Source organism: Cryptotermes secundus, unplaced genomic scaffold, assembly GCF_002891405.2.
Source record: "Cryptotermes secundus unplaced genomic scaffold, Csec_1.0 scaffold318, whole genome shotgun sequence".
NCBI lineage: Eukaryota > Metazoa > Arthropoda > Insecta > Blattodea > Kalotermitidae > Cryptotermes > Cryptotermes secundus.
Window position 1 is genome coordinate 98,537 of NW_019730108.1, and position 27,264 is coordinate 125,800.

Consider the following 27,264-nt stretch of genomic DNA (forward strand, 5'->3'; position numbering starts at 1 on the left):
CAAAGAGTGCCGAGAGACTGAGAAGTTGACTAAGAGAAAGGAGAAAATTATATAGCTCATGGTGTTCACGTAGTGCTCTGAGGAGATGGTGGGAAGGTAAATGGAACACATGAATGAAACAGACATGATATAAAAATTTCGTTGAAGAATCTTGTAAGACAGGATTGAGAGAGGCCGATATTTGAAGTGACTCAGGCACAGCTACTGCGACGAATGGGAACACTCGAGTTCCATGTGAGGAAGCTACTTGCATAATGAATACTTGTCAGTGAGGAAGTATCTCTTTTCCGCTTAAGATTTGGGTCTCTTCTGTCCAATAATTTTATGTTTTACTGTGCCTTTAGCCTTGGAAAAATCCTGTACCAGGCAGAAAGTTATGTGAGACTGTGGTGTTGGAATTACCAGGCACATCAAGACACAGTTGTCTTGCTACCTACATGACTGGCTAACCACAGTCAGCAGATACATAGTCAATCAGAAAAGTTCCCACTCTTACAGAGTTGAGGGGTTCATAACCAGTTCACATCCTTGTAAAATGATAGGAAACAGAGCGCAGTCTGGTAGCACAGCGTTGAGGAAGGGACACAGGAAGGAGATGCTTCAATGCAAAATGCAACACTTATGGAAAACGTACGTATAGTATTCAGTCACAAACATGTAGATGTTTCATGTGACATATCTATGGAATCTGGAAAAATAAACAGTAACTTAATGACCGTGGTGCTAACAATAAAAAACAACTAAGAACTATAAGATAACACCACCAATGCCTCACCCCCGCTGACATGTGAGATCTGGGCGACAGAGTTTGCCCTGAGTATCACTGTCGCCAACCTGACTGCAAAAACTTGGGTGGGGGGACACTTTCATCCCTCACCCCCACTCTTGCTTTGGTACCAAACAAAACACATGTAGTTGCCGTGGCCTGGTCTGATCTAACTGCGTAAGAAGGCAGCTCGTGCTCGAGGTGTCATTTTCCTGATACGCCCCCGGCTACTCACACTGATCAACACTGCAGCAGCATCATCTGAGCTTGCATGGCTATCCTCTGCATAGTGAGTCCTGCGCCCTCGCGTTGTGCGCCGCGCACTGTGGTCACTGTCCTCACTTGCCTCACAGTATCGCACCTTGTTTGTGGCGCGGGATGGCCTGGTATCATACTGCACTCTCCTGTCTTCCTCACTCTCATCAGGAGGTACACAGTGGCGTTGACGCCTGCTCCTGTCATTGTTGCGTGTACACCGACGGTCACTATCACTGTCCTCCTGGTACCTAACCACAGTCCGCCGGCCCACTCGCAGCTGCCTTCGCCGCCCACTAGTAACACGACGCCGAGCTTGAGCAGGGCGGTAGCTATCCTCAGAGTCCCCTGAAACAGGACGCCGTCTCTTCCTACTGACAGCTGCACGCTGGGGCTGCACACGTGTCCGCTTGTGGTCTGATGCACTGCCCAAGTTGTGTGAGTTGGAACCAGATGAGGAAGATGAAGAGGCACTAGACTCAGAACTGCTACTGGTGCTGTTGTGACTATCAGACTCACTGCGAGCTCGGACCTTCGTGATACGCAAGCGGATCGAGGGCCGAGACACGGGGCCAGGGCGTGTGTGCCCATTCACCACTGTCACCACTCCTGGAACAGAGCAATGAACCTTCATCACTGTACAACTAATGTTACTGCCAAGGTCAGCACAAGCTACAAAGCCTTGCAAGAGGCAACTAGATGAAGGTGAATGATGAGCTCCACCATACAGCTGGTACTCAGTGCACAAGAGGCTGCAAGGCAGCCTGACACTACTACAATAGTTTAAATCAAATGAGGTCTCTTCACGTAACTGAGGAATGCTTTAGTGTCATACCTGTTTGTTTCTTGGGGGTTGGGGGCAGTCGTTTGCGGCGTGGTGTCTCTTCCTCCTCAGACTCACTGTCCTCACTAGCATTGGCTGGTGGTCGAGAGGGCCCTGCAAACAAGACACTCATGCTCTGATATGTCACACTGTACTGAAGTTTGCAGCATTTGAGGGGCCCTCCCCGCTGGAGTCTCTAAACAGGTGACAATCACACATGTTCATGTCATGTCATACATACTGGACGTCCCTCACAGGTTATGGTGAAAAAATTATGAGTAATTTAAATATTGCTCTGCACTATGCAATACAGTTATAGAAAAACTGGTGCAAAGACATTGCACATACTTTCTCATACGTTTCGTTATTTCGGGCAACTGTCTTTAGAGATGATTAAGATTTAATCAGAATCAGTCAAGGCATTTCCGATAAAACAAATATTTCACCTTTGGGTGACCAGAGTGCATTCCACTATTTTCTTGAAGATACAACCTATGCAGTCTCATTTAGGAATAAGGTCTCCATAAACTACTGCAATTTAATCAAAATCATTACAGCAGTTTTTGAGAAAACTGCAATTTTGTGCTTGGGAGCCACTAGTTCTGGAGCTAGAATTTTCATGTTCATTGGGCTAGGACCTATAATGAATAGCACTTGAATACCAAATATAAATAAACTCTTCCTAACCTTTCCAGCATGAGCAAGGTGCATTTACAGACACACGGACAGCATACCAAAACACACGTTTTGGATTTGGGGAGGGGGGGGGGACAAAAATGTGTAAATCTGTCACGATCTCACAATCAATTTTCCAAGACCACGTTTTGTCACATATACTATGTATAACAGACACAACACTTGCACATAACAAGGGTTTAGGCTACTTCAAAAAATGCGAGAGGCACACATCACACTAAGCTGATTATAAGGCTCTGCCCTACAGACCTGGTCGACTTCTGCCCACTGCAGGCTGACTACTGGAAGCATCTCGTGTCGCTGAGGATGTTGGTCTGGCAGACTTTCTCCTCATGCGTGCAGTGCAGAGTTTGCCAAGCACCTCTCGCCGTTGTGCACACTTCCAATTGTAGATGACAGTCTTCATATGCTCCTCAAACATGGCCGACAACCTGACTGTCATCGAGTATATCTGAAACAAGGGCACACTTCAAGTTAACATCTGGTACTCATTTCACCTGCTTGTGTGTTGACAGTGAAAAGGTGAAAAAAAAAGTTCCCATTAACTTTGTTGTGTCTGTCTGCTGAAAATCACTGATAGGATATTCATGAAATCTGATTCTGTGGAAGACTTCTTTCTTCTGAGATGGCATGTAGTTCATTGAAAGTGAACTGACATTTCGGAGGAACATGTTGCCTCCATCTTCAGTGTGAAAGCAGGGGCAAGCAGAGCCAGAAGTTACACGTCTTCATAATCACCACTGTGAGAACCTCAAATTGCACATTGATACTGGGGAGTAAACTAAAATTTGTGGATAAATTTTTTATTTGGTTAAAATCAAAGTAATGCTTTACATGAAGACATATAGTATCAGACCAGGTGCACATCTGAATCATAGATTTACTGGAATGAAGAGGTTTCAAACAAAATTTGTTGAGAAAAATTACGACATTTTACGTGCAACACTGTTATTTGTAATACTTACAACTCTCAAGGTATTTAAGCAAAAGGAGACAATCTACAATTGTCATGTACCCTTCCTAATTTCTCTGAGTTACCTACATGAAGTTCATAAAATCACCAAACAACAGGGAAGTTCTGTCACTCTAAATGTTTCATCTAAGAATACTGAAATGTGTACAAAAATAAATGCATATTGCTCAGTCACTACAGTGACTGCGCTACAAGCTGCACTATCAGGCAACAAAGGTTCAATTCCTAGGAGGGGTATGGATATCTCCTCTTCACAGCAACCAGACTGGCTCTGGGGCCCACTCATCCTCTTATCTAAAGGGTACCAGGGGCTCCTTTCCTAGAGCAAACCTCACCTCCATCTAGCACTGAGATTAATGTGCGGAGCTATACTGATTTCTCTGCTTAATTTAGCAGGGTTGTGACTTTGGATCAGGCTCATGAAGCTTAAACCGAGCACCAGTATCAAGCTCCTGAAGACAGAGGAACAGCAGTGTAACCACTACACTGCCAAATATTGTACTGAATTAGTTACAAGTGTAACTTCCATGTTTCAATGTGTCAACCATCACAACTAACTAACACAGTTATGTGACTCTGGATCCATTAGCAAGCATAAGACACAAGCTGCAAGAACTGGGCAACTCACCCGTGACCGCTTATTTGTATTGTAGTTCTTAGAGTTGATAAAGATGAGCCGCATGTCCTTGCAAAACTCAAGGGGTGACTCGTAGTTGCCCCCCAGTAGGTCCTCCTTCACAGTGCGCAGATCCATGGGTGTGTCAATCACCTGGTAGTAGTCCGGATGCTCCAGCTGATCGACAGGCATTCTGAACACATGCAATGAGCAGGAAAATGCTGCTTCATTAGACTCTACATGTACTGATTGTTGCGTTAATAATCCTGCATAGATGAAATGCATTAAAAATATGTAACAAGATGTGAGAGGTCACATATGTGGCCCTGATTACCATGCTGTGAGGTGCATGCCAACCTGAATGGTGTTGAGTCCTCACAGCTCCAGAGCATTTCCAGGAGATCCCTACATTCACGGCGCCAGTCAGTGGGAATGGCGGCCGCAGCCGCAGCCGTGCGTCGGCTCATTCTGCGCTTCTGCTGCTCCCGATGTTTGGGCATGTTGGTGCTCAAACTGGCAGCATTCCGACCGCTGCTTGGCCCAGGCTTTGCTTCCACATCCACATCGGATTCGGTATCTGATGACTTGTAGGTATCCAACAGCTGGTGGTACACTGCTGACACGTCCAGATCATTCCGGTCCCTATGAGAATTGCAAAGGCACTCTTTATATGAAGGAGCAGCAGGAGATAAATGACAAGAAAATGTAGAAGAGATAAATGAAGAAATAAGAGATACTGAGGATAAAAAGATGAATGAATGAGAAGAGGAAGAGATGAAGAAAGGAAGTGTGTCTGCCAAGTCTGTCACATAATTCAACTCATGAACGTCTTAGTTTTTAAGCATAACTCACCCCTCGGAGAGAGAATTCAACAGGAAGTCTCATCATGTGTCATACAAACTTCCCTTGCTCCCTCTGCCGCATCTCTTTTCAGGTTATCAAATGGTGGATTGAGGCTAACATTTAATACAACTTCTCAGAAAGAACATGCACAAATAGTCAACTCTAAACTGTTTCCTGTATATAGCATACTACTATACTTCAAAGGGGGCACGTGGTAGTGTAGTTGGTTGAGGCACTATGCTACAAGCTGCAAGGTCGCGGGATCAAATCCTAATGAGGTGGATTTTTTCAATTTACCTAATCCTTCCAGTCGCACTATGGCCCTGAGGTCGACTTAGCCTCTTATCAGAAATGAGTACCAGGAATATTCTTGGGGGTAAAGGGCGGCCAGCATGTAAGGCTGAAAACCTTACCACCATCTATGAGCTGATTGTCCAGAAAATGTGGGAACCTCAACATCTCACAACATGGGCCTCCATGGCCTGTTACAGGGATGCCTTTACTTTTTTTACTTTTTACTACACTTCAAATATTCACATCGAAATATCAATACTCACAGTAGACACTACTGCCATCCATTAACACACATCTGCGACCTACTACATAACTTTCATCAATGCCATGTGATAATGTTCAACAATATGTTGCTATAGCAACCTGAAATAGCATAATGACAATGATAAATCCCATGCTTACAAAACTTGTGCATGTGTACATATATATGATTTGTATTGCTGCTCAGAAACGATAAAGACTTATAACTAAGATTCAAAATTAAAATCCTGCTACATGAATTCCAAGAGAGTAATATCAACTGGACACATATAACAGTGGTACATTATAAACCTCACAAGCAACAATGAAGAGGCTGTACACAGAAGACCTAGAAGTCAGGTGAGGGGGGATCAGGGGTGGCTTTGTGGATCTTGAAACAATGTAAAGAGGCGCTGCTTACTTCATGACTCGCAGGCAGAGCTCCGTGACAATGCGGGCTTTCTTTACTATCTGGCTGCCTGGCTCATTGAACTTCTCTGCGTTGGTAGCAACGTACCGCACATCAAACTGAGCCGATGTCACACGGCGATAAAAGTGATTCTCAAATCGAGCCTGTAAAGCAAAAACACTGCATCACTTTCTAATGATCTTAGACAAAGACAAGACCCCAAGTTTCTTGTCTGCCTCCCTGTCCATCTAGGCACACGTGATGCAAAGGGAGGAACTGATGCAACGGTGATGTGGTGAAAGCTGCCACACTGTAAAGTAACGAGGGAAACACATCACATGGATGTCAGGTGTGAACTGCTACCAATGAGACATCTTTATGTGGTTTGGATAACATATTGTGGGTACAACAACACCAACTATGGGATTTTTCCTGAATTACATGATCAACTTCACAAATGCTGTATATCAGACTGTTTCTAACAGCACGGAGAATTTTATGCTTGTCTACTATTTGCACTGGCCTTTATATTGGACCACATAGTTAAACATTCAGAAACTCTACACTTTGGTCACAGTGTATTTACATACTTCACACGATTCCCTGAATAGTCAGTGATTATTTCCCTACACAGCATTAACGGGTTCATATTCCAGATTTTTAAATAATATTTACATAGACTTCAGGCTTCAAAGGGCTAAATACATCAAACTCCAAAGGTGGGAAAACCAAGAGACGTGTTAAGAATTGCTTGGAACCAAAACTGGACAAGAAACCAGTTCAGAGCACTACATTTCCATGTCCACTCACCTTGATGGTGGACAGATCAATAGGATACTCCACAATGAGGGCATAACTGGGGTAGCGATTCAAGTCAACTGGTGCTATGAACGGTTCTGCAATGGCCAGACTCATGACTTGGTCCAGACCCCGAAGTATACGTGTGCAAGTGGCATCACGGCCCCCCTGTGGCCATTCTTGCGATGTCGGTCGGTACAGTGTGGCCTGCAGCTCTTCAGGAAGGACAGGGACAGCCCCTCCAACCTGAACAGACAGATGGGGTTCACATGTCACACACAGATGTGATTTAGGTAAGAATAACACCGAAAGCGGACTGATACACCTTGTAGTGAGATCATGCATTTACATGTCACATCTGTCTGTCATCTGGGTATTAAAGTAGGTTAACCACACACATGGTAAGAGTGCTGTGTCCGATCAACATCTATCCAGACACTCAAACGATATGTGCAGACGACTATCTGGGCCCCTAAAGTGAATTTGAAAGTTAAATTTACATGTAACAATACTGTACAACAACTGCTATCTATAAAAGTTCCATTAATGTAGGTAATCCAGTGACTGAGATCAGCTCTGTCAATGGGCCCAACTGAACAGATGTCTCTCCACCCTTTTGCCTACAGACAGAAATAGACCCAAAACACTGCATTCCTTCAGAATACCAGCTGATGGGCAAGTCTAAAAACTCGCCAATCCCAAGAGTGCAATTTGCCTGTTCAGGAGACAAGTCATCTCACCTCACGTGGCAGTCGATGCTCGTCCACAGGTTCCAGGTCCCATGGACTCATCCGCTCATACTCCCCATTATCCCAGCGGACACGGTAGCACATGAACAGTGAACCAGGAAACTCCACAGGATCCAAGGTGCTCTGTGACTCTATCTGTCCTGTCCACCAGCAGTCATCGATCATGCAGCGGAAGCAATTGCCTAGCAACAGAGCAAGAGAAAGATACTTTCTGCCCACTTCTCAGTATTTAACAATGTTTCTTCAAGTGCGTAGGCTACGTGAATTAAAATGGCAGCATCGTTAAAAATAATGAACAGGGAAGGGTGTTTGAGAACTAACATTTGGGCACAATCGGACATACACAGCATGCCTAGAACAGCGGTAAAATCGACCTCATCTTTAAGTCTCATCCCTACACACAGGGTTTAAACATCCTAGAGCCCTATACACTGTACACACAAAACTACAACACAACACAGCACTCAGTCAAATAGCCTGTCCCTGGGCCAAACTACAGCTGAAGAACCAAGATGCAGGTGACAATATAATATCAAAACAGACCTTCAGGAAGCAAACTGCAAGGGTGTGAAATGCGCTAAACTGTTTTGGGATAATTTTTAATGATGGAGTATAAACCTTTAAGATGGAGAGAAAACTGCATAATAAATTTTATTATCTGTGCTCTACACCAGATATTATTAGGGTGACTAGATGAAGTAGGACAAGACTGTATACGCATAGATGGGAGAATAATATTAAACTGGATCTTAAAGAAGTATGGGGGGAGGTTGTCGACTGAATCATACGGCTCAGAAAAGATGAAAGCGTTGAAGTCTAGTGAGCATGGTAATAAACATTTTCACTGAATAAAGGGCAAACAATTTCTTGAACAGCTAAACAAACATCAGCTTCTCAGGAAGGGCTCTGTTATACACTGTTCACTTGAGTAAGAACATGTCTCTATAAACCTATTTGCATAAAATCTACTATAGAAAACCCTTTCTAAATGAGCTGCCTATAAAATTTTGTATCATTCAGGACAATCAGGGCCACTCCTGTACTCCACAGATTCTGGTGGGCCCCGAGAGATGTTTTAAACAAAATCTGCAGAAGACTTAGTAATTCTTTTTCCTTCTCTCAGAAAAGGCAATAGACTGACAGCATCTGACCTCAGTCAACACAGAGTTCAGAATGACACTGCAAGTCTGAACATTTTCAGGAGACCCACCGGGCTTCCAGTGACGTGCCAGAGCCGTTTCGTATGTCTGCCTCAGCACTAGGAAGTCCAGCACGTCGGCCATGTCGTGGTACTTGATCGTGAAATTCTCTCCTGTAAGCCGCCCATCTTCATTCATCAGTGCAAGCTTCAGGCAGCAGAGTCGTGGTGGTCGGATCTCATACTTGATGCCAATCACCTTCACAAGTTCATGAGCCTGGACACAAGAATGTCACCAGTGAGAACATCTCTACCAGCTCAGCTAATACAGACGTACCTTCTGTTCAGTGCAGCCACATGGTTTATGTTCCTCCACTTGCCACTCAACACACATGTGTATACATGTTTCAGAACACAGACAGGACATCCGAGGTCCTCACACTGTGACTGTGAAGAACACACTCTCCTGAGAAGTGGCACTGCCTTGTAGTGTACAGTGGATGTTTGGTGATGTTCCTCTGAAAAATACCAACTGAAGCATACCTTCCACTGACATTCATTGTTGCCATTTTCTGCTCCTGTTCAAAACTACTTGCTAACATATGAGAGACCACCAAGCATTAGCCTTTCATACATAACGACTGCAAAGAGGATGCAATATGCCAAACCATTACAGCATCAGACACCCTGAGGATATATACTACAGTTTCACTGCTACCAACAGAATGTGGCTGAAGTGCTGGTGTGACTCACCCTAATGGTCTGCCGTGCCCAGGGTTCACTCCTAGGTCCAACCTCATATACATTCTTTGCACGAACAGCATTCAAGTACATCTGATGACCCTGACGAAAGTACATGACCTCATCTCCCATCTGAGGATAGTAGGGAGCCTTGCGTGGAATTACCTCTGACAACCACTCAGTGGGACGGAATGCCTCTGGCACCTCAGACAGATTTGTCACGTTCGGAGCAGGTCGTCCCACCTTCCCAACAACATAAAACGAGACTCCATTACCAAAGGGCTGATGTGCTAGAATGCCAGCATGTGTAGACAATGAGAAACCCTCACCTTCTTGCTCTGTTTTGTGCGAGCAGGCCGCCGCCCAGTGTCCCCCTGTGGCAGCTGTTTGGGCACTGGTCTTCTCTTGCTGCGTTTTGGGGGCTCCAGATTCACACCTGCATCTGCAATCCAATCTGAATACTCTGAGCTCTCTGAGTCACTTGTGCTCGAGTCGCTTGAGCCGGCCAGGTCCTCTGAATGAGCCGTGGAGTCGTCTCCATCCCCTTCACTGGATGATGTACAACTGGGACTCAGGTCCAAGTTCTCAGGGTTCTGACATCACAAACACAGATGCATGAACAAACAATTGTGGACTTGCGCAACAAATAAAGAGGTGAAGAGGCGACATCTAGACTTGCCTCAAATTCGCTGGCCAAATGCTGCTCACCACGTGCAGCTCGAGTCCTATATGAGTGTTGTGTGCGCTGGCCACCACTGCGATGCTGCCTCCTGGTGCTCACACCCTGATTACATCCGACCGGCTCTGGAAGGACTGGCTGAACCTCAGCAACAGGACGCCGCCGCTGTTCCCTACGGTAAGTTTCCAACTCCAGTGATCCAAGTGCCATCCTGTACAGTTCAACACAAGCACACTGTAGCTTGCAATGGCAGTGCAAGCTGTGCATGGGGCAAAACATCGAACTGAACACAACCGATACATTTCAGTGGGTTTCCACTCCAACTCACAGTCTCTGTCTCATGTTACGCAGCATGGCTGCATCCAGGTTGCGCACTAGAGTGCGTTTGCACCAGCTGATGTTACCATCTCGCTGCCAGTTCCCACTTGACTGGCGCACACCTTCCACGTCCCCACTGCGACGCATCCCCACACGATGACCTGCACATGACACATTTTATTAACAGTGGCACTACTACATAAAAACCTGTGAAACAGTTACATGTTCCTGCTCACAGATTTAAACCATTACTCCTATCAAAGACATAACAATACACAGTATCTCCTCAGCAGATACATAACACAGGACAAGGCAGCTTGAGCTTGTAACTGCCAGTTCTAGAACTTAGCTCTCTGTCAAGTAACACACAATACACTCAAATCAGAATAGTAACTCTTACCTTCATTATGAAACTAATCCAGGAAAAGAAAAAGAAGGAAAAAAGAGAGCACCTTGTTTTACACTACAAAAATACAATACAATTATCTTGTACCTGCATAACTAGGACCACCTCCAGCTGGCGGTGAGAATTCACATGACAGCACACACCAGTTCACAACACGAGGCAACAGACAGACTTAGCAATGAGAACCACTCAGCTTGGGTTCCAAGGGCAGGGGAACTGAATGAGATTGGAGAACATAAATCACACAAACGAGATGTTGGAGACAAGAGGAGAAACATGATGTCACGCTCGGACAGAAAGAACCAAACTACTGGAGCTGGCCATGATATATGACAGATACCTAGAATAGCTCATTACCACTGGACAAGCATGCAGTTGCCTGTAGAGAGAAGGGTAGAACACCAAGGAAATACACGAGGAGAAATTGTGGGAACACACAACAGGGTATTAGTGCTTTGCAAGTGAAACTGTCAGTAAACATGCTGTTAACATTACCTTAATGGTCAGCTACGTCCACCTTGCACACATTACTCTACATGTAACCAACCAGCACTATCAACTCATTCCACACAAGAGCAATACAGACCTGATCGTGGGGATGCGATATGTCGCAGAAGGGATGGTGCAGGCTGTTGGCTGGCTGCTGGTGGGGACTGGTCATTCCCATATTGTCGGTTTGCCAGGGCCTCTATCATCTGGTCAATGTTAGAGCGAGGCTCTGGAGCTGGCAAGCCCTCGATCACTTCCTGCTGACCTGTAGGCAACAGAGGCATGCACCATGGCAGGTAGTTCCAAGTCACTGACCTTCCTCAGGGGCTTGTACCACCGGTACCACAGACAGCTTTGCAGTGTCATGTAATCTGAATGCACAACAAAGAGGACTCACACTCATTCCACATTTCTGGCATTTTCAGTTTTTTTGGTCTCTAATTCAAGGCCTCTCTCTGACTTTTGGACCATAATTACACCTGGACAAAGTAAAGTTATCACAGAGCTTAATTAAGTATCATGCCATTCATATGCATGGATGAGTGGAGGTACAGCTCCATAGATTCTTAATCTAACACAATGGATCCAGATGAATGGTCAGCTTCATGTACCAGCTACTTTAACCCCCATAGGAAAGAGCCTCAAGGACCCTATACACTGGAGACTTGGTGGGCCCCAGAGCCAATCTGGACATTGTGAAGAAGAGGAAAATCTCTTTACCTGCCTGGAATCAAAGCAGATACCTCAATCATCCAGCTCACAGCCGAGTAACTCTACATACATAGACAAATGGACTGAATGACATACAGCAAGGGGTGAAATGAATAACTGATGAGCTTCCTCACAGAGCCTGTCAGGCTCTGTACTCACCTCCTGCCCCAACAGCAATGTTGGGCACCAACTGCTCACCCCGGCAAGTCTCACGTCCAGGCACCAGGCGCTGCAGGTACGGTGGGTAGGGATTGCCATCAATGTCCACCAGGAATGGTGGGGGCATCAGGTGGGGGGCAGTCTGTGTCTGCTCATCAAGAACGTGGTGGTTTGAGTCCCGAATAAGTGGTCGGTAGTCCGTGTGGAAGAACAACTCACTTGGCAGCTGCAACATGATGAAGTAGGCTGTAACATCTGCCACGGACAGATTGCACCACATTACATCAAACATCTAAGAATCCAGAGTGTGAAAATATACCTGAAACTCATGAACATACACAGAACATCGTACTGCTGTCTTCATGGCATTAAAATGTAAAATTAGCTTTTAACATATGCAGTAAACCTTCATTATAAGAGACCCAGATTTAACGGACAATCTGGCTGTGTAGAGTTGTGAATTTTTTCAGATGTCCAGGTACTAATAAGGTTTTAAAATTAGAACACAGTTATCAAAATATTTAAAACACACACACATATAAATAATATAAAACCTTCATGTAATCACATTATGTGTCTCTGTGTTTATTGTGTGTATTGGCTATGTATCCTACAGTGCACTTCAGTGAATACCCCTTCACTCAGTTATAGCGGGCATCAGCAGTAAGAGACACCCTGCTCCCTCTGTTAGTGTGTTATAACAAAGGCTTACTGTAGTGCAAATGTGAGAGTCTCTGGAGGTGACAAGAGTGAAGCTGAGACAAGGAAACTGAATCTGCGGTTTGGATGGCATGATAATGTCAACACTTTGAAGTATGGAGTTCCACTACTTCCAACCTGACAGAAAATAGTCTCTGTCAGATAGACCAACTAGGTTGTGCTGCTTAGGGAAATAATCACTGTTTATTGTGAGAATCACAAGAAAAACAGAAATATATTGTGCAGGAAAAATGCAGATTCTGAACGTTACAGCACCTAGAGTGACAACAGCATTTTAAATGGTTAAAAACTGAAGGGTATTCAAATTTACAGCTGAAAAAATTCAGCAAAAGAGTACTTGAGAGACCTATATTTAGGATATGGCTCAGTAGTGAAGTGCTATAGAATTGTAAAAAGGGAACGTCTCAACCAGACATATGAATGTCAACTGCTCAATGAGACACTGTGTCCCAGTCCAGCAGTGTATGGTCTCACCTGGCGAAGTCTATCAGTTGGAGCACCAAACCCAAACAGCAGAATATGTCCATGCGAGTCTGTGGCAGCGAGCATGGTTCCATCTGGTGACCACTTGGCATCAAACACAGCTCCGTGCCCCTGCCCCTCAATCAGGTTCTGGAATGATGCAACAGGGCTACCTGCAAGGATGTCCCAAATGAAGATCTGCCCATCATGACCAGCACTCAGCAGGACATGCTTGTCAAACGGGTGCGCTTCCAAGACAAACACTTCATCCTTATGACCTCGTAAAACCTGAACCAGCACACCTGCAACAGCCAGCCCACACATGTGCATCCATTTCTGTGTTACTACAGTGATAAATACTGTTGGCAGTGTAGTTAATCAACACTGGAATGAAGCATAACTGAGTTTAAATTACTCCTTCCCTAACACAAATAAATATTAAAAATAAATAAATACACTCATGGAAAACTTATATGTAAATGACTGCAATGATTTGGCCATGTAAATAGAATGTATTCAACAAGAGTGGCATCAGAATTAAAATTTAACCTTTAAGTGACGGCCCTTTAAATTCCGGTAATGGCAGCGGGACGGATTTGATTTAAATACCCGCAATTTTAAAGCAATAAAAACTGTAATCATTTCCTAAAATTGCTGTGATTTCTACAATTTTTGTGATAAACGAACCAAATAAACGCTGTTTTTTTCTAGAAAGAATATAGAATCAGATATTGTAATTTACAGACTTTATAAAATTTGTAAAAATTTTTAGACTGATTCCAAGTAAAAAATTCCCAAATCTGTCGTCTGTCTACAAGAATTCAGAGTTCTTGGAACTAAGAATACTGTATGTAGAAGTTGCAACACAGCGGATGGTTTATGTAGCCATGTTTAGTCTTGCATGTCTCGAAAGATTATACACGTACTCATTTCGGTATGCAGAGATGTGGGGTGAGTATCTATTTGTATACAAGAACCCTGATTGTTTATTATCGCTTGTCGCAACACAACAAGCTCTCTGTTCTCACTCTACTGGAAGTAGATTATAAGTACTTTCATGGTTAGCATCCTAATACCACAGCCAAGCAGTTTCAAAAGCATGAACCAACCATTGCGCTGTCTGGTTTGGAAGACGCTGACATATTTCAACTCATAAACGACTCCGAATCAGATTCTTGTACCGACAATTCTGAGAGTGGCATTGAGGAAAGTGAATCAGAAATTGATTTCGACGAAGAACCATCATCTTGGTCGGCAACCTGGGGACCACCACACCAGCATGGCAAGAGGAGTGTGAATAATTATTCAGGTGGAGCTGTGGGCAAACTGTGGCAAACAGTTATAGCATCTGTCGTCGAACCTGGAAATGGACAAATAAACTATTTTTCCATCTCCTGGATCTGAACAGTTACATCCTGTTGTCACACAGAGAATTTCGTCTCGCTCTTGTGCGGAACATGCTGGAAGGGGTCCACTTCGCCCTCAACGGCCCAGGGGTCGAACCCCTGCCATTTCATTGGAGATACCTCGATTAGAGGAGCTCAAACCACATCACTGGCGGTTGATTTCGACGAAGAACCATCATCTTGGTCGGCAACCTGGGGACCACCACACCAGCATGGCAAGAGAAGTGTGAATAATTATTCAGGTGGAGCTGTGGGTAAACTGTGGCAAACAGTTATAGCATCTGTTGTCGAACCTGGAAATGGACAAATAAACTATTTTTCCATCTCCTGGATCTGAACAGTTACAGCCTGTTGTCACAGAGAATTTCGTCTCGCTCTTGTGCGGAACATGCTGGAAGGGGTCCACCTCGCCATCAACGGCCCAGGGGTCGAACCCCTGCCGTTTTATCGGAGATATCTCGATTATAGGAGGCCAAACCACATCACTGGCCGACTTCCTCTACTTCGCAATTGAGGTGTCGTGTGTGCTTTTCGCGTGGGAAACGAAGAACCGTCCAGACAAAGTGCGTGAAGTGCGACATCGGACTCTGGATTTCCGGAAGTTTCCAAGATTTCCATACAAAGCCAACATTCCGTTAGACGACACAGGTGGGAAGAGAGACAACTTATAAAGCTGGTGACCAAAAATCATGTAAGTACAAAAAGAAATTATAACTTAAAATTACATTTTAAAAAGCCGGCCGCAAGCGTGGACTGCGCGACGACATATGGCGTCATTCGTCCCCTTGACTTTATTTTAATGATGCCATATGGCGTCGCTCGGCTCTTAAAGGTTAAGGCAGAGAGACTTATGGGATAACCCAGAACAAAATGTTTCAGCCAGGTACCAGAAGACCTCAAGAAAAGAGGAAAGACCTGGCATTGAATAAAAAAGAAAGGCCATGTGAAGAAAGAAGAGAAAGGAGACATTTCGGATGCATGTAAAACAGAGTGTCAGAACAAAGATAAGATGAAACAACTGAACTCTGCACATTTGTGACAACGTACCTGAGTAAGAGCGTTAAGAGGTGTGGTTGTAAACTCACCGGTTTCTGAGTTCCAGACCTTGAGTGTGTGGTCACTGACTGCAGTTATGACCCACTTGTCACTAGAGTCCCATGACACCATCGACACCTTGAGCTTCTGCTTGCTGTCATCCTCCAGCTCTGGTGTTCTGCAGCAGACGTCACATTAAACTCAGTTTCATATAAAGCCCCCTGCAATACTAATAACACTGAACACTCGACTCAGCTTGCAAGTGCTGTTAACACTGTCACATGATTGAATGCCCCAAGAGGAAGGGTCAAATATTCTGGGAGGCTGCGGTATTGGTCAGTCCTAGAAAAAAAAAGTGTGTATGTTCATGGGACCTATTCCAAATGGTTTCCAAGAGAGCGCTATTTCACTGCACAGTTCCAAAATTGTTGATAAGAAGGAGATATTATGTACAGTTTCTAATACTGGTATTTATTGTTCACATGACAAAGTTTATACAGTTTACCTGCTATAATACATTTTTTAAAATTCCACTGTCAACATCAATGCACTTTGCAATTCATGTGAGGCCATGGCGTGTTGCTTGTCTGAGTGCATCTTGACATTCCTTTGTATGGCCAATGATTGATGTGATCGAGCAGTTCATCTCATGTATCCACTTTTTTTTCTGTACAATTCACCCTTCATCTCAACCCATAAACAAAAATCTAACTGGGTTAGGTCTGGAGATCTTGGTGGCCCATTAAAGGTGCTGTCACAACCATATCCACCGATACGGGAAGTGTCACCGAGATGTTGCATCGCAAGTCAGGTATAATGACAAGGAGCTCCGTCATGCTGAAAGCACATAGCAATCCGTGTATCCAAAGGAACATCCTCTAGTTGTTTTGGTGATCCATTTTGTAGAAAGTCTAGGTAATTATGTCCTGTCATAAAATCATCTAAAATAATGGGGCCAATCAAGATGTCATTGATCATACCACACCTCACATTGATAGAGAAGCAATACTGAAAATTTGTTTCCACAGTACCATGTGGATTGTTGTGAGACCATCAACGCAAGTAATGTGTTGTTGATTCCATTATGGGTGAAAGTGGCTTCATAAGTGAATTCTATTAATGGGAGAAATTGGCGATTAGTATGTAACCAATGACAGAAATCTACATGCATGGAACTATCCCCTAGATGGGGGAGAAACGGGTACAAGCCATCATCATTCAATGTTCAGCATACACATGTTTGTGTAACACTGAGAGGTGCAGAAGGTCTTCACATGTTAGTAGTAGGGCTACACTGTACCAATCTAGAATGTTCTTCTGTTCCTCCACATGTTGTTGACGTGCTCTCAGATGAAACATGAGCACTGGGAAGTGTCCCACATTCATGCAATACATTGAACACCTTGAAAAACACTTGTAGTCCTTCTGAAATATAAATGCCATTTTGGTGAAAAAGCAAGAAAGAAAGAAAGAAAGGGACCACTATGAAGGCGTAGATGTCAAAAGGAAAATAATATTAAAATAATCTTAAGAGATATAGGATTGGGTGGAATGGACTTGATCAATCTGGCTCAGGATACGGACCAGTGGAGGGCTCTTGTGAATGTGGTAATGAACCTTCAGGTTCTGTAAGATGTCATGATATTCTTGAGTAGCAGAATAACTGGTGGTTTCTCAAGGACTCAGCTCCATGGAGTTAGTCAGTTACATGCACCACTACTGTAAGGGAACAGTGATAACAAGCCTTCTGGTACCACAGGGATGATAATCATCCTCGAACATGGATTATAAATCTCCCAGCTTCTACAAAGCTGGTGGCCACATTTAAACTTTTAGGTAACGGTGCCAGAAGCGATGAAGTGCAATGCTTGCTCAGGTGGACTGTTGTTGTGATGCACGGCCAGTAAAGGTTCATACTTGCTCATTATTTAACTATAATTCCAAGTCTCAAGGTACTGATGTTTAAAAAAGTACCAAATTCTGAGCTACTTAAATCTAACCCACTCACCCAGGCATCTTGGAGCTCATGACCAGCTGGAGTGAACTCCAGCGCTGGCGTTCAAAGTGCCAGATGTGGGCAGTCCCATCCTTGCTGCCTGAGATAAAGCGAAGCCCATGATTAGCCCATTGAATGCTGTCCACTCGGTCAGAGTGAGCCTCATTTTCCAGGATGCGGTGGGGCCCCTCTTCGCCGACCATGAGATACACCCTGGAACAGAACTGATGCATTACAGATTCCCCCACGGCCTTACACTAAACACGGCCAACTGAGTTACATTATCAACAATGCTACAAAATATCCCTCAAGGGCTACAGTATATAACAGTGGATTAATGAAAGTGATATCTGTGGAAACTTTGGCTAGAAATGAAAACTGCCAAATTTCCCATTGAATATTCAATATGTATTCCATTACTGTTATTAAATAGTATGTCATATATGTTACTAAGAATGTTTACTGCTACAATGCCAAAAGCAATAAAGGGTAGAGCAGTTACTCTGAAAATAATTTTGTTTTTCCTAAGACTCTGCTCATTAACCTTTATCGGACGGGCCATTTAATTTCCGGGAGGGGCAGCTGGACGGAGTTTATTTAAATGCCCGCCTTACTAGAGCAATGAAATTGTAAGCATGTTTCTAAAAATGGTGTGATTTCTACATTTTTTATGATAAACGAACGAAATGAACGCTCCTTTAATCTAGAAAGAATATAGAATCAGATATTCTAATTTACAGATTTTAATATCTGTAAAATTTTTTTACACTGATTCCAAAAAAAAAATTTCCAGAGATTCATACATTTTCTGCACCATGCGTTCCAGCAGTGTAATACATTTTCTGCACCATGCGTTTTAGCAGTGTAAGTCCTTTGTGGCGACCTCACATACAATGCTATCTCTTGTTGAAGCTTATTTATCGTATGGCACATGTCGGTATGCAGGACTGTGGGCGTCTGAAATCGCTCGCTGTGTAATATCTGTTAGAAAGACACAGGAGTACATTCTCGGAATATGGTGTTGCCAGATCAGTCATTCGTTCATTCATTGCAGTCAAACCATTGTGTTTGTAACGATTTTGAAACATCGCAATATAACAAATATAAATCACTCTGTCCAATGTGACCTGTAAGTTTTTTACTACAAACACCCTTACATGGTTCGGTCTCTGTGGACCATCTTCAGAGGGCAAACATCACTACAAATAGGAAACCACCATCACATAAATTGTTTAGACGTAAAGTACGTACACTTATATGCTACAATACATAGTACACAAAATTGAACATTTCACAAACACAGCAGTTTCCTGGGAATGTAAAGTTCTTTATAAAATTATATAAAATTTCCTGATGCTAATTAAAAAATTTTTGGATTGTCAATAATTAAAATTCGTAAACCATGCAGGCTCGTGTTTGTCCTCCCATCGTCCCTCTTATATGGGGCAGATATTGTGCCACCTGGCTATCTTGATGTGGAGGTTCTTTATATCATCCAGGCTTTGCTCATGGCTGCTGTGCTGTTTTCAGTGTTTCTAGTATGTTTGAAGCAGATATTGAGTTCAGCCAAGACGTGAATGAGATTTTTGTATGTGTGGGCACGAGGTTATGATTTATGGCTTCTGGTCATGGTCTAAGCACAGAGAGATTTTGTGCTGGCAGTAAACCATTCACTGCTAGAGTGCCGTATAGTTCACCATGGCCACACGACGACGTTGTCGTATGGAAGATGCTGAAATTGAGAAACAGCTGTTCAACGACACAGATTCGGACTGCTATTTAACCGATTCTGAGAGTGGCGAGGAAAGTTGGAGTTCTGATGCTGAAATTGAGAAACAGCTGTTCAATGACACAGATTCGGACTGCTATTCAACCGATTCTGAGAGTGACAAGGAAAGTTGGAGTTCTGATTCCGCGGACGAAGGGTCATCATCTTTGTTGGCAACTTGGGGACCGCCAGACCAGTGTGGCTGGAGAGGTGTGAATAATTATTCTGGTGTAGCTGCAGTGATAAATATCACTGCAGCTCCACACGTGAATAAGGATTCCACCCCTCTCTGCGTTTTCATGCTGTACTTTGCGGGGATTATCCATCTGCTGGTGGAAGAGACGAATAGGTACTATCACCAGTACCTAGACAGACTTGAAGACGGAACATCTCCACGGCCTGACGTAATTGAATCCGAGATGTTTCTGTTTCTAGGAATAATCATTCAAATGGGACATGACATTAGAGACACACTAAAGGACTACTGGTCGACTGCTGAACAATTTGCCACGCCTTTCTACTCTAACACAATGAAAAGCGACCGTTTTCTTCACATTCTTCGTTTTCTACATTTTGCAGGAGGGATCACACAGGAGGGAAGGCTGTCACCTTATAAAGGTTGTGACCAAAAATCATATAAATAGAACAACAATTTATATTTTAAATTTAATTTTAAAAAAATCTTTACACGCGTGGAATGCGCGACATCATATGATGTCGTTCGGCCATTTGGCCTTACTTTTAACATCATATGACGTCGCTAGATTACATTAGATCATGCAGGAAGGAAGGCTGTCTCCTTATAAAGGTGGTGACCAAAAATCATGTAAATAGAACAATTTATATTTTTAATTTAATTTTAAAAAACCTTACACGCGTGGAATCCATGACATCATATGATGTCGTTCGGCCAGCTGCCCTAACTTTTAACGACATCATATGATGACGTTCGTCCGATAAAGGTTAAACAAATTATAGACAGCAAATGAGAGACTGTACAAGAATGTAATGAGCTCCCATGCAAAATGGAAAACAAATTAGATATAACAAGGTCACTTCATGTCTCTCAAGTAATTTTAATGTGAATATCAACTACTTAGTCTTCTACGTTGAAGATCAGAAACAAAATATAGGTTACAGAACACCTGATATATACATTTGATACAGTTTGTAAATGCAACACTTCACAGAATTTTGGTTAGAACATTACTTAGTTCAGGTTTTCATGCAATTACCTAAATTACTTTGAATATAAGATACCCTTGAATTTAAGACGCATTCAGTTTTTAAATGTGGGTCTTAGGGAAAAAATTAGAAAGGTGCATATCCCTCAAATTTAAGACACACCTCGATTTTTCAATGGGGAAAAATGTGTAAAATGTGAGCCTTTTATTTTAAGTAATACAATACACACTGAAAACTTGAACTAAATACTATTCTAACCAAAAATATGTGAAAGGTTGCATTTAAAGGACTGTATAACACATACAAATCAAGTGCTCAACTAATGCAGGATGCTCAAGCACAAGATCCATTTCCAGAAACAAGTTTAAATAGAATATTTACTAATTTTCAAATGCATATTTAGAAACTTAGAAAACAATTAAATTGCAGGCTGGTTGTGCCTAAGTAAAATGGGAAGAAGCAAAACTCCTGTTGATATCAAACTACCTACCAGCCTAATTACAGCAGATGTTTTCACTGGGACTCACCTGACGTGATGATCTGCACTACCTGCTGCCAAGAACATTCCTCCAGGGCTGAACGATGCACAGATCATCTGAGCCTGTCCTGGTCGCATCCTCTCATTGTACTGAATGGGCTTTGGGCTGTAACAAGTACAGTCAATTGCCATTCATGCATACAATGTCCTGGGATGAGAAGGAATACACAATAGGACAATCCATGGATTAGCAACAAGATGATCAATAACTTCCCCAGTTATCAGCTGACCTGATGATACAATATATGCAAACGACCAACTATGTACCTCACCACTTAACACTAATGTATTAGATAGAAATCACATCTTTCTACACAACCTGACAGAAATGTATCAATAAGAAGTGCCAGGCATAACTCACAATGCCTACTTTTTTTGTTATTTCAGAAATTTCTTGCCCTACAGATGCACAATTCTGGGTGGGGTCCAGCTGTACGCTGCTCAGTGCTGAAGACAGATGCGGTATTGCTTAGTTGGCCAGAATTCAGTACTACAGAGACTTCTTGTAACTTCACAGAACAGCAGCCAGGTGGGTCTTGAAGTGGGTGGACAGTTAAATCTGAGCAAAATGTTGGATCTCTTTTCCTAGGGTAAAGACAGCCAGAGTGTAACGCACTCACAGGAATGTATATTTCCCAGGACAGAGGCGACTGTAGCTCCAGAAAGAAACTGAACCATCTGAACTGGTGGACACCAGGTAGCGAACATTCCCTCGAACCAGTGGACAGAAATGAACAGAAGTGATCATGCCCGTGTGGCCCGTAAGCACTGCCACCTGCAAATATGAGACCATAAAACCATAAGTTTTCATGTCCCTGTTCTGCGCTTATAATGTTAATTTTCATTTCAAGCATCCTGTTGTGTTATTGTAAACAATACTCTAATAAAAGAATTGTATAATGTTAAAAGTTCTTGGATGTCAGTGATGTGCTACTGTGGGGTTACTGGAGTCTGAGAGCCATTCTTTACTAACAATTCAGTAAATTTGTGTGAATTCATTTCTGGGGAAATATAGTAAGGCTAACATGCACACACCAGGAACTTTTCCATTATATCAAAATTTGTTTCTGAAATTGAATTTGGACAGTACACACTGAGGTGCAAAATATGACATAACTACAGTCACAACAGCCTCTGGCCGCAGTCTCCATATCTGATGGCCTGGAATTGTGGGTGATCTAACTACACAGTACACCATTTATAAAACACAACTGCAGAATTATCCATGGAGATAAATACTAAAATTACTGGTTTCAGGACAGAAGTAAGATATGTGCTAAAGAAAGGAAAACTTACACACTAACTGGTGAATCAAGTACCTGAAAATTTCACTGTCATGCTGATCACATCAGTGTTACCAACCACATAAGTTTATCTGTAAAAACAAAACCCCAAAGCTTAACATAGGAGAGTTCAGAGATTCTGCATAATAAAAAGGAGGGGGGGGGGNCTCAACTTCAATGTGTGGCAGTGGTAAGTTTTAAAACTTGGGTCATCTGCTAAAGTATAAGTACCATGACAGGATCCTGGAGTAATTCATTATTTGGGACAAAACTACATGAAGAAATATTTAAACATACATACTGCAAATTCTGTCCAAATACTAAGATGTATAAATTAGATCTTCAAAGCTTCATCAGCCTCTAGTTATACATGAATATGAATCTACATGACACTTGCTACATGAACACAGCCTTGTGGGTGATGACAACAGGCGACTTGTGACTTCATCAGCAGAAATGAGTTTCATGAGGACTGCAGGATGAGAGAACTAAAGATTCCCCAAATAACAGTATTTATAGAAAAATACAGTAGAAACTGAGAACAATGCATCAACAGGATCAGCTCTGACAATATTAAATCATAAGTCTGGGAAGACCTCTGACATGCCAGGATTATGTCTTGTAACTTCTGTAACAGGTTTCAGTAACCTGCCTGGATACTGCAAGTGCACACAGACTTGGGGTAATGCACTCACAGGGGCTGTTGTCTGAAGACACCACACACGGAGAATCTTGTCTATGCTGCCGGCAGCCAGCAATGAGTTCTCTGTGTTCACAGCGATATCTGTAATTTCTGCCGATGCACCACGCAGCGTTACCAGCAGACGCCCATCTATTGCACTCCATATCTTGACCAGCAGGTCATCAGCTCCCTACACAGATAACATATGACTTGCTACCATCATACCACCTACGTGTATATGTCTCAAGGGGTAAAAAATAAATTTATTTATTAATGGTTTATAATGCTGCATCCTGTTGCAGTTGGCATTAGAATTTATTTTTGGTTTTGTTTATCATCCACCATGCAACAATGTTAAGATTTAAAATTATATCCTTTTAAAATTTGTCACTGCACTGCATGTTGTGGCCTACCTGGCCACCATAAGGTGCGCCAAAATTTGGGGGAACTGCTGTGCCTTCCATTCTACTGCAATCATGGGCCAGGATTCCTTGAATATAAAGCAGGGGTGCCACCCACTTGACCATGATTTCCAGTGCAACCTAATGGGGGAAGAGAGAAGTTTGTGGTTCCACCTGTCTGGCCTCAAAACCTTCTAAATCAACAGACTGATTTTCATGGTATAATCCATCACCAACAATGCCACTTCAGTTGGTCTTGCAAAATCTGGAGATGGCAGCTCCACTGATATCATTTAACAATTTGAAAAGGGATTATGCTTTTAGAATAAAGCCCAGCTTTTGTTAAGTTAATTTTTGTACAGAATGAGAAGTAGTACAGGACCAATGAGACACCTACATTTACTGTTCTGTGTGAAGGTACAGTGCTATGTTTTGCAGCTGTCTCCTTGTGTCACATGAGGATACTCAGAAGAAATTTCCTTTGATGGGACACCAAGAACCAATGGCACAGGCCAAGTGCTCTGGACATGCCTTTGGTCCTGTAACTTCAAAGTGTTCATGAAACTGTTCATACAGAGCTCATTTGGGACAGACCCTGCAAGGTGCAAATACTCACTGTGATCACATAGCGGCCACTGCGATCAAACAGCAGGCAGTAGACAGCTGACAGATGTCCTAGTGTACGGCTGAACAACTGCTGCTTGCTGTAGAGGCGAGTGGGAACAGCTTGCCTTCGCTGCAATGGTCCAGCGATCTCACGCCCCTGCAACACTCGCACTGCAATTAACAGGAACAGTGTTGTCAGTAATACAACGCAGCCAGGCAGCCAGTGGTGCAAGGTGATGAGACATCAGAACTCACCGAGATTGTGCTGCTTGGTAAAACCGACAGGGTCGATAACTGGGCAGCCATGCTGCCGTGTACCATACTGGACTATGTGAATGCTCTGCTGCTGGAGACCTGCAAGCATTACGCACAGTGCAGAAACTGGTACCTCAAGTGAGGACCATCACTGTCCCACATCCCACCTCCCTCCCTTGACCCTTCATATGGTGTTCCTTAGCACAGTGGTAACTGTATGTACCATCTCCTTTAATAATAAAATAAAATTGCATCTCGCTATAGACAGTGATTATTTCCCTAAACAGCAACCGCTGGTTACTCTTTGTAATGTGGACAGTTCTTATGAGGTAGAAACTGGATTTTTTCTACATTATTTAGATGAACTAACCATCCTGTATCAAGATACACAGCCAGACATACTGAAATAAGTAACTGAGGAACTGTGGCACTGTCAGAAACTGCACAGATGCCATTTTGGAGGCAAGTGGCATGACATTCATTCATATCAAGTTTCATTACAGTACTGTATGTAAGGCTTGTTTTCACAAGTCACACACCATCGGCAGAGCGGAGCAGGGACTGCCGACCAGCACCCAGCAAAGAGGTCACCCCAGGCACACTTGGCTTTATCTCCTTGTCCAGGATTGGGCCAATTCGGTGGCAGATGTCCAGCAGGTATGTGGGACCAATGTGCGGATACTTTCGCTCCTGAAAACATGAAGACCAAGCCTCAGTCTACACACAGAAATGCGGAATGTCAAGATGAATAGGCCATAGCACAGCTCTTCTATAAGGCCTGTGAAAATACATCAACATATTTAGTGTGGCTGGCAAAGACTGGAAGAGGAAGTCTCCTAACTGTGATAACCACTGAACTCTCAGAAAATGGCACCTGTTTCTGACAAGGAAGAAATATCATATATGTAGGGCAATCCAAAAGTTACCGAAATTTGAATTTTTCGCGCGAATGGTTATGAGTACATTGAAATACCGCTAGGAGTCTCCTCACACATCCTTCTTGAATCAGTGTGGCAAGCGGTGTCGAGTTGAGTGGTTGGGTTCATTGTTGGTGAACGTATTTCCATTGTTGTGTTTGCGTGAGTTTGCGGTTTTGTGATGGCTGACCTGAGAGAGCAGCGTGTCTGTATAAAGTTTTGTTTCAAACTTGGGAAAACCGCTGCAGAAACACACCAAATGTTGAAGCAAGCTTTTTGTGAAAACAGTTTAGGCCAGACACAAACTTACAACTGGTATAAGCGTTTTAAAAATGGCCGAACATTGACTGATGACAACGATCGTTCGGGGCGGCCATCAATGGGCAAAACAACAGAAAATGTCGCAAAAGTTAGGGATCTGATTCTGCAAGATCGTAGACTGACCATCCAAGACCTCTGTAACACCTTGGGACTAAGTTATGGTACATGTCAACGAATTTTGTCAGAGGAACTGAACATGAGGAGGATTGCGGCAAAGTTTGTGCCACGACTGCTGCAAAATGAACAGAAGCAGCATCGCTTGGAAGTCTGCAGGGAACTTCAGCAACAGCTTCAAGAGCATCCAAACTTTCTTTCGAAGGTTGTCACTGGTGACGAAAGTTGGGTTTATGGCTACGACCCTGAAAGCAAGCAGCAATCGTCGCAATGGAAGAGCCCTTCTTCACCTCGGCCAAAAAAAGCTCGACAAGTCAAGAGCAACATTAAGTCCATGTTGATCTGTGTTTTTGATATTGACGGGATTGTTCATAAGGAGTTCGTCCCTCCTGGTCAGACAGTCAATAAAGAGTTCTATCGCGATGTTCTAAGGCGTTTGAGGGAGGACATGAGGAGAAAACGTCCAGAGAAGTGGCGCACGAACGACTGGGTACTCCACCATGACAACGCACGACCACATACGGCTTACATTGTGCAGGAATTTTTGGCTAAAAACAAGATGGCAGTTGTTCCCTACCCACCGTACTCGCCAGACTTAGCTCCATTCGACTTCTTTCTCTTCCCCAAGATGAAAATCAAGTTGAAGGGGCGAAGATTTGATACAGTTGAGGAAATTCAAGCGGAAACGCAGATGGTACTAAACACCCTAACAAAGAAAGACTTCCAGGATGCATTTGAAAAGTGGCAGAAACGCTGGGATCAGTGTATGCGCTCCCAAGGGGACTACTTTGAAGGTGATGGTGCAGAATAAGATCTAGGTAAGATGTAATAGTTTTTATTAATATATTTCAGGAACTTTTGGATTGCACCATGTACATCAAAATAGAAAAGTGTCACTGAACCTGTAACCATGCAGTACCTGGGTTGAATTTCAGAATGTGTTCCTTCATCACTCCTCCTTCCTCATAGGTAAGAGACTTTAAAACTCCTATAACAGCTTCTTCCTTTGGGCTTTGAAAATTTAAAAAACCACATAAACCATGTAAGTCAATAAATTAGGTCAGGTCTGATTGATTTTTTAACAGACATGTATTAAACTGAGTATGCCTGTCATGCCATGCATAATCATTGTCATTTTCAGGTTATAACTGTCTAGTTCAGGTCCTGTTTTTGCAGTGCATACAGGACATATTTCCACAAGGACATAAATCACATTACATCGAAGCTCAAGTCCTTGTTCTCAAAGATGCACCGCATACTATTACAGTTACTTCTACAAAGATATATATATACAGGATGTCCCAGGAGGAATGGACCAAACTTCGGGAGGGTGTTCCTTATGTTAAAGTATGCCGATATAACCCAAAACACCTATGTCCAAAGTTGAATGGTTACGGAGATAATGGCCAGAGAAGTGTCAAACTTTGACCGGTGTTACACACTTGTTGATTACAAAATACATATTAAAACTG

The 27,264-nt window shown here is 43.1% G+C and overlaps 1 protein-coding gene across 3 annotated transcripts in view; it reads right to left on the reverse strand.

Moving 5' to 3' along the window:
* Positions 1 to 619: 619 nt before the first annotated feature.
* The window catches only part of LOC111866090 (PH-interacting protein), a 29,389-nt gene continuing 2,744 nt past the window's right edge, over positions 620 to 27,264 (reverse strand). For 2 of the 3 annotated variants that reach the window (XM_023854670.2, XM_023854672.2), the window contains 25 exons: positions 24,980 to 25,130; positions 24,441 to 24,539; positions 24,196 to 24,356; positions 23,592 to 23,720; positions 23,192 to 23,368; positions 21,834 to 21,988; positions 21,203 to 21,319; positions 17,735 to 17,935; positions 15,777 to 15,904; positions 13,298 to 13,587; positions 12,104 to 12,329; positions 11,331 to 11,498; positions 10,349 to 10,499; positions 10,021 to 10,231; positions 9,671 to 9,934; positions 9,354 to 9,584; positions 8,673 to 8,877; positions 7,454 to 7,644; positions 6,726 to 6,959; positions 5,928 to 6,079; positions 4,487 to 4,771; positions 4,142 to 4,322; positions 2,790 to 2,991; positions 1,857 to 1,958; positions 620 to 1,630 (listed from right to left, as the gene is read on the reverse strand). In XM_023854670.2, the coding sequence (XP_023710438.1) occupies positions 936 to 1,630; positions 1,857 to 1,958; positions 2,790 to 2,991; positions 4,142 to 4,322; positions 4,487 to 4,771; positions 5,928 to 6,079; positions 6,726 to 6,959; positions 7,454 to 7,644; positions 8,673 to 8,877; positions 9,354 to 9,584; positions 9,671 to 9,934; positions 10,021 to 10,231; positions 10,349 to 10,499; positions 11,331 to 11,498; positions 12,104 to 12,329; positions 13,298 to 13,587; positions 15,777 to 15,904; positions 17,735 to 17,935; positions 21,203 to 21,319; positions 21,834 to 21,988; positions 23,192 to 23,368; positions 23,592 to 23,720; positions 24,196 to 24,356; positions 24,441 to 24,539; positions 24,980 to 25,130 (5,106 nt within the window). In that variant the 3' untranslated portion in view covers positions 620 to 935. The remainder of the gene's footprint in view (positions 1,631 to 1,856; positions 1,959 to 2,789; positions 2,992 to 4,141; positions 4,323 to 4,486; positions 4,772 to 5,927; positions 6,080 to 6,725; positions 6,960 to 7,453; positions 7,645 to 8,672; positions 8,878 to 9,353; positions 9,585 to 9,670; positions 9,935 to 10,020; positions 10,232 to 10,348; positions 10,500 to 11,330; positions 11,499 to 12,103; positions 12,330 to 13,297; positions 13,588 to 15,776; positions 15,905 to 17,734; positions 17,936 to 21,202; positions 21,320 to 21,833; positions 21,989 to 23,191; positions 23,369 to 23,591; positions 23,721 to 24,195; positions 24,357 to 24,440; positions 24,540 to 24,979; positions 25,131 to 27,264) is intronic. The other variant, XM_023854671.2, reaches the window with a different exon arrangement.